The 8,111-nt window shown below is 32.4% G+C and overlaps 1 protein-coding gene across 2 annotated transcripts in view; it reads right to left on the bottom strand.

Annotated features, from left to right (window-relative positions):
* Positions 1–474: 474 nt before the first annotated feature.
* The window catches only part of HGF (hepatocyte growth factor (hepapoietin A; scatter factor)), a 70,551-nt gene continuing 62,914 nt past the window's right edge, over positions 475–8,111 (bottom strand). For both annotated transcript variants that reach the window (XM_005880035.2, XM_005880036.2), the window contains exons 14-18: positions 6,682–6,756; positions 4,981–5,127; positions 4,555–4,661; positions 4,287–4,432; positions 475–1,025 (exon numbers count right to left, since the gene is read on the bottom strand). In XM_005880035.2, coding sequence (XP_005880097.1) covers positions 849–1,025; positions 4,287–4,432; positions 4,555–4,661; positions 4,981–5,127; positions 6,682–6,756 — 652 coding nt within the window. In that variant the 3' untranslated portion in view covers positions 475–848. The remainder of the gene's footprint in view (positions 1,026–4,286; positions 4,433–4,554; positions 4,662–4,980; positions 5,128–6,681; positions 6,757–8,111) is intronic.

Genomic DNA, 8,111 nt, shown 5'->3' with positions numbered 1-8,111 from the left:
CCCTTTAAGAATTAGAAACTACATAAAATAACTAGGATGATAAATATATGTAGCCACCTAGATTAGGTGTTATTTAACATTGTGGGTCATGAACACACCTTCAATGCCAACCCTAGAGGTCATCTGCAGATTATATATCAGGATGAGCTTGTCATTTCTATTTTGCACCTTTCCTTAATATTTCTACTGGTCTTTACATTTGTTTGTCTTTTTCTTAAGGAAAAACTATAAGTACTCTTTCAGAATATTTAAGGGTTACATTAGATACACCACAATTTGAACTCTAGTGCATGCACCTGTGTACCCAGGCTTGTGTATATGGGTACAAGTTCTTATAAAAAGTATGTATACTAATATTACAGGATACACAGTAAGGAGAAACAAATGAAATATAATGTATGGCATATGAAAGGTAATATAATTTAATATTGAGTTACAATTTTAAAAAACAAGGTATAAATTATTTTTGTGAGGTTAAAATAATGTTTAACTTATGGTGCATTCATTCTTAAGAAACTAACCTTGGAAAGCAGTGTAGAGAGATTAATTGATTTTCCCATTAAGTCTTTTATCATCCAGCAATTATACCTTTGCATTTTTTAATCCATTCAAGTATCTTCAGGAGATATGTTACTGCACTCGCATGTACCTTAATTCACTTCAACATTTACAAAATAACATTCACAAATAAAACAACAGGAAACACCCATAAATATTAATGAGTATCTAACAAACATGACACTCAAGTGTCTTAGGATTGTTTTAAGTGACATTTTAATTCCATGTTCTCTGAATCCTCATGTAAAAGAGAGTTGTATTGATGGAAATTTCAGGCACAGTTACATCAGCTATGACTGCGGTACCTTATACGTTAATATAACTTTATGTATCCATTTTGCATAATATGCTACTCGGACAAAAATGCCAGGACGATTTGCAATGGCACATCCACGACCAGGAACAATGACTCCAAGAACCATTCTCATTTTATGTTGTTCACAAACAAGCGGGCCACCATAATCCCCCTAGGAAGAAGACATGTGACATAACAACAACAAATAATTATTTTAGAAATAAAATTGAATGATTCATTAACATTTTCTATATAGATTTGTATCTCAAAGGTACATATATACAAAAAAGAGAATAACTTTAATTTAAATAAAATTTATGTACTATCCCTAACTAGTTTGGCTCAGTGGTCAGCCTGTGGACTGAAAGGTCCCAGGTTCGATTCCAGTCAAGGGCATGTACCTTGGTTGCGGGCACATCCCCAGTAGGGGGTGTGCAGGAGGCAGCTGGTCGATGTTTCTCTCTCATTGATGTTTCTATCTCTCTATTCCTTTCCTTTCCTCTCTGTGAAAAACCAATACAAATATATTTTTTTAAAAAAAATATATATGTATATATATAAAATTTATGTACTAAACCGTTAATTATCTTTCTATTGAATTAACTAAGACTGAGATAAGTACAAAAGTTCAAAGTGTTCTATAATGTGTAGTATTCATTTGAGAATGACATATTTTCCATCTTTGAAAGTGGATTTTGCCTCTTTTGAATGCATACTAATACATAGCCACTTATAGTTATTTAAGAAGGTACATTTTTATATTTATTTTTACTGTCTTCTGATGTTTAAAATATGTTCAATACAGAAAATTTGGAAAATGTAGATAAATGCAAGTTCCAAAAAACCACCTGTAATTATACATGTTTAATGATTAAGCTGCATTAAATTTCCTCTTATTTGTAAAGCTTTTTTTCCTTCCTCCAATCCTGTCTCTAAAATGATCTTAACAAGTGAAACAAAAAACATATAATTGATAAAAATAATTCTATTTACTATTTAGATATTGCTTTTCCAGGCTTAAAGAAGGAATGTCTTTGCACTTACTATTGGCATTAGTAGTTATACATAGTTATGCTTACATTTTATACCCCTCCTTGAGGAAGGCAGCCTGTGATTTTATGGCATTTTTTGTATGGTAACCCTGTCATATCATCAGATATAGATATGTGATAGATAGATGAATAGATTGTTTTTTTGCGTATATTTTTATATTCACATATATGGGGTGGAGCAAAAGTAGGCTTACAGCTGTTTGTATGGAAAATAATACAATAGTGAATATATAAGAATATAAGAATAAACACTGTATTTCACATACTCATAACTGTAAACCTACTTTTGCCCCCCACCCTATATTTACACTATTGCTGTATATAATCATTACAAATGTGCTCCATCACTTGCATGAACTATGTAGCCACCTACAATTGTGATAAATGACTTTCAGCAACCTGGTATGAAGAAGAGTGTTTGACACTATCTTAATTCTCCCACAACAGTGAAGTGATGAGATAGAAATAAACTACTGCGAAATTTAGTTCTGTGATACAGGTGGAAAGAAGAGAGCTATCAACATTCTATGATGGGAAAAATCAAAGTAAGGGTGAAGTAGAATATAAAACAGTGAAAAAATAGTTCATTCTACGAGACTTCATATAAATCATGCCACATGAGTTAATAAATTTGATTTTAAAATAAAATCACCAGTAAACTGCTTTATCTTCAAAGCAATTTGCATTGGGTACCTTTTACTAAATGTGATGCTACAAACATTTGGGAGATTTATTTTTAAGTAGTTTCAGTGATTTATTGCCCGGTTGTTGTTTTTTTTAAATATTCTAGAGGATAAATCCATTCTTGAGAAGTGGTAGAATCAACTTGAAGTCAAATCTTGTCCATATAATAAAAATAACAAGTATGTGATAATGTGATGAAAACTCCAATGCTAAAGTTAGGAATCTAAGAATGTATAGATGATAAACCTGATTACAGGCTATTCCTGAAGAGCAGTTGCCAAAGCATTTTTAGTAATGGCAGTAGGGCTGGGGTAAGTGCATAGCCTCTTAAATGATAGCAAAGATTGGGTCTAGCTCAAACTTCATGCTCACAGGGCTCTTAGCGGGGAAGGAAGGAGGGAAGGAAGAAAGGAAGGCAGGGAGAGAGGGAGGGAGGGAGGAAGGAAGGAAAAGGGGTAGGGAGGGAGGAGGATTCCTTTCTCCTTGTTATTTTCATTAGTTATAATGAACACAGTAATACTGACTTACTGGAAAAACAGGGAATTTAAAAGTGGTTATAAATATATAATCTGTTTCTAGCCATATCATCTTAAGCAGTTCTAAAATATTCTTAACTAAGTAAATGCTTTCTTTTCAGGAATAAATCTCGGAGCAATATATTTAACACATGCATTTCTATAAATATTAATGCTCCATACTTAGGCCATTTCCTACAAGTCAAAAGACATTTCACTAATACTGAACTCATTCTATGCTTTGCTACACATAATGTTCTACAATTCCACAGCTCCCAGGCTTAAGGAGTGTGTTATTACATTCAAAAATACATCTAAAGTAACAGTTTAACAGCTTGTCTATGTAAAACAGGGATAGGAACACTGCCAAGTTGAAAGAACAGTTGCCTAACAAATTATAATGTCCAAGCTCTTACAGTCATAGACTTTGACCTTTTGGTTTTTAAAATAGAATTTGTTAACACACACACACACACACACACACACACACACACACACACACACACTGACTTAATGAAAAACACATTTAAAAGTTAAAAACTAGACAGGTATTTCTTTTAAAAAATATATATTTTTTATTGATTTTAGAGAGGGACAGGGAGAGAAAGACAGAAACATCGATGATGAGAATCATTGATCAGCTGCCTCCTGCAAGACCCCTACTAGGGATCGAGTCCGCAACCCGGGCATGTGCCCTGACCTCCTGGTTCATAGGTGGACTCTCAACCACTGAGCCACACTGGTTGGATTAGATAGATATTTCTTAATAAAATTATTAATATAGTCCATTTAGGGAGAATTTGGGAAGATTAGATACATTTAGAAAAACATTAGAACAATTAAAGCTATTATATCAAACTCCTATTGGATACTTCTCATTTATACAACTTCTTTTAGAGTTCTGGCTCTATTAGTTTATTGGGGCATTATGTTTGTGTTTTGGGGTTTTTTGTGTTGTTTTTAGAGACAAATGCCATCATAGTTTACTGGTAATGAAACATGGATTGTATCACTGTTTAGTTTTAAAAAAGTACAAAGATAATACAGGGTTATCTTTCCCAATTCCTCTCTCTGGGAACATGTTGGTGTATAATGATTTTCGTTTGAAAAATATAGACAAAATAAACATGAGAAACTATGCTACTAATCACTTATGCCTTATTTAAAAAGCTCCCTTTTTACCTCGCATGGTCCCGCTGCAATATTTTCAGCTCCAGCACATATTTCAGATTCATTCAGAGTCACCTTCCCTTGATGATATTGGCTGCATTTCTCATTCCCCATAATAAAGAGATGTGCTACTCGTAATAGACCATCAGAGTTGATCACTAGAGTAGTGCAAAATAATTTACAGTTAATGAGCACAGGGTCAGGTGAGAAAAATAAGAAACAAATACAATTTTTAATAAAATAAATATGGTATTGCCTTATCTTATGAAAAATAACTTACATCCAGTGTAGCCCCAGCCGTAAACACTGCAAGTGGTTTTTTCAGGAATCATGCATCCATAATTGGGTAAATCGATTGTACTAACAAAATTATCCAACACAGCAGGTCTGAAAAGACAAAATATAATGGTAGTATTCTTGATTGGATTCAGTACAAAATGTAGTGTTAATATTAATATGATGTTTAGAGAGAATAAAAAGTCATGTTTCTTAAAAAAGAAAACAGAAAAAGGGAATGTTTAATATATAATTTAGAAATCTGTAGTAGATGGTAGGTAAATTAGTTATGCACACACATACATTCATATATTACACATGACTTATGTTTTATAACAAATCTACGTGAGAGCAGAATAGCCACATAGTGAAAAGAGCTTTAACAATTTCAATCAAGGTTAAAAATACAAAACCTCCTATAGGAACTAACCTAGCAAGCTTCAGTAATACCAGATCTGATCCTTCAGGCCCGTATACCACCTGGGAAACATTGAGAACCTGTTTGCGTTTCTCATCTCCTCTTCCATGGACATCATGAATCCCAAGCCAAACTTCATAGTCTTTCAAGTCTTTGTTTCTAAGTAAAAAACAAAAAAATGTAAAATATAATTTTAAATTGTGTAAAGATTATTCATATATATTATTTTAGCTTATAAGTACAGAAAAATCACCTAAATTTAAAATCTCATTCAAAGTATATTAAGAGCAACATATTTATTATGCTAAGTTCTAATGGCTAAAAGTACATATAAGGGATAGCTTATAAACTGATGAAAATCTAAATGGCTATTTCAAAAAATTTTGATTATGTTTTGCTAGAGAGAAAAAAATTTCAGGCAATTTTACTACAAAGTTTCTTTTTATTTCAGCTGTGTGAATATTTGGTTTCTTAACAGGGGTTGAAGATTTATACTAACAGAATCGGAGTGACCTTGATGAGAATCAGGAAGTTAGCTTACAAATGCTGCCTCCCATCTTTTTCTTACAGCGGTTCTCAACCTGTGGGTCGCGACCCCTTTGGCAGTCGAACGACCCTTTCACAGGGGTCGCCTAAGACCATCCTGCATATCAAATATTTACATTACGATTCATAACAGTAGCAACATTACAGTTATGAAGTAACAACGAAAATAATTTTATGGTTGGGTCACAACATGAGGAACTGTATTTAAAGGGCCAGAAGGTTGAGAACCACTGCTAGACTAAGTTTCATTGGAAATTATTCCCAGGATGATCTGGAGGCTGTCTCTACATAAGAAAGCAGAATAATAATAATAATAATAATAAAAAGAAACAAAAACAGAAAAAGAATTTGTATCTAGAAATATAGAGTGCAAGAGGTTGTGATTAAATTATTTGCATAATTCTAGCAACTTTCCCCTCAAATTAGAGTAATGCCAATTGTGGGAAAAGGTGAATAGTAGCAGTACCCAGTAAGTAAGTGTAATTAAGTCAAAGAAAGTTTTGTTAGCTAAATCTTAAAAAAAAATAGTGTCTTCACCCCATTCTGGTTAATCTCTGTTAAATAAATACACATACTAAGTCTAAAAGCTAAGTGGAAGGCCATGCATTTTTTAAATGCTCAAAACATATTTACATTACGATTCATAACAGTAGCAACATTACAGTTATGAAGTAACAACGAAAATAATTTTATGGTTGGGTCACAACATGAGGAACTGTATTTAAAGGGCCAGAAGGTTGAGAACCACTGCTAGACTAAGTTTCATTGGAAATTATTCCCAGGATGATCTGGAGGCTGTCTCTACATAAGAAAGCAGAATAATAATAATAATAATAAAAAGAAACAAAAACAGAAAAAGAATTTGTATCTAGAAATATAGAGTGCAAGAGGTTGTGATTAAATTATTTGCATAATTCTAGCAACTTTCCCCTCAAATTAGAGTAATGCCAATTGTGGGAAAAGGTGAATAGTAGCAGTACCCAGTAAGTAAGTGTAATTAAGTCAAAGAAAGTTTTGTTAGCTAAATCTTAAAAAAAAAATAGTGTCTTCACCCCATTCTGGTTAATCTCTGTTAAATAAATACACATACTAAGTCTAAAAGCTAAGTGGAAGCCATGCATATTTTTAAATGCTCAAAACAAATAATTGGTTTCAGAAACACTTTACCGAGAAGGGAAACACTGCCTTGCGGTAAGAATCCAACTTTCCTTTATCAATGATCCTCCGCAGATATGTTTATTTCTACAAGAAAGAGGAAAGAGAAACAAGTAACATCTGTGCATGAAGGTTGGCTGCCAATTAATGCGAAATCTATGGCTATGTTTGTTAAAAATAAATGCATTTGAGAGAAAAATGTAGAAATTAACCCAACTAGAATAAAATGAGTAATCCTTTTATCAGAAAGATGATGTTTGGTGACTGTAGCATTAGCATTTTTTTATAATGTTATTACAATTTTATGAAATCAACTTTATTTTTGTATGTGGAACCCTGTCACTACATACCAAGATTTATTCCTTGTGAGAGAAAGTATGTGCTACACATATAGGATAATTAGAATGAACAAAAATATGAACCATAAAACAACATAGGCCTATTCAGTGTTTAATTATGAAAAATGCAAATTTAATTTTTTATTTAAACTCTAAAAGACATGTGGTGGCAACTGAGTTTGAATACATTTGTTTGTTCAGCTTAAGACCAGCAACATATCATTAAAGCAAGTTTGCAAGACATATCATCTGGAAAACTTTAAGATATATGTGGAGAATAATAAACACTAGTACATTTATTTGGTGATATCCAAAATCTGTAAATCCATTGTTTTTTGGCAGAGAAATAAAATAAAGTAGAACTTTTCACAATTTACATTTCCAAAGTGTACAGATGTTCAGTGCTTGAGAGAATAATAGCAAAAGATTCCCAGATTAAGACCATGGTTATTTATGGCCTGTACCACACAGGAGGATAAGAGTATATATCGAGTTTTAATTTCTGTTCTTCTCAGTATGTGTTTTGGAAGAATAACTAAACAGCTGTTGAACTTGGATTTAAAAGAAAAATATTTTTCCCCTAAAAGTTTATAGTACTCTGATCTAATGAAAAACAATTTTATCTACTTCTCCACAGAAACTTCCAAAGGAGTATCCTTATATATTGTATTGGTAATAATAAATTCATATGTACATACCTCTTTTTTATGAAGTTATGAGATTTGCAAAGAATAACTAATTAATTTAGAGATGTGGATTTTTGAAACTTTTTTATAATAAATAGAATGAAACACCCCCCCCCTTCCTAAATTTTGCAGCCTTCATTAAATCTTCATCTTGTACAATTAGCTTTAAAATTCTGGTGAGTTTCACAACTCTATTTCAGTACTATACACCTAGGACAGCTACCCTACAATTATCATCACACATATTTATAAAAGTTGGTCATTTATTCCTCAAAAGAAAGACATACTAGAAGAGAACTTTAGACCATCTTCTACCTGGTATATATCAAAGGATTCTGTTTGCTAAGAATTGGCTTATTCATAAAAGAACTTCGGTTTCAAGTTGTCTCTTTTCTACTTTAATATCACTGTGACTTCA

This window comes from Myotis brandtii, unplaced genomic scaffold (assembly GCF_000412655.1).
Source record: "Myotis brandtii unplaced genomic scaffold, ASM41265v1 scaffold621, whole genome shotgun sequence".
Classification (NCBI taxonomy): domain Eukaryota; kingdom Metazoa; phylum Chordata; class Mammalia; order Chiroptera; family Vespertilionidae; genus Myotis; species Myotis brandtii.
This window is presented reverse-complemented; position numbering and strand designations above follow the sequence as displayed.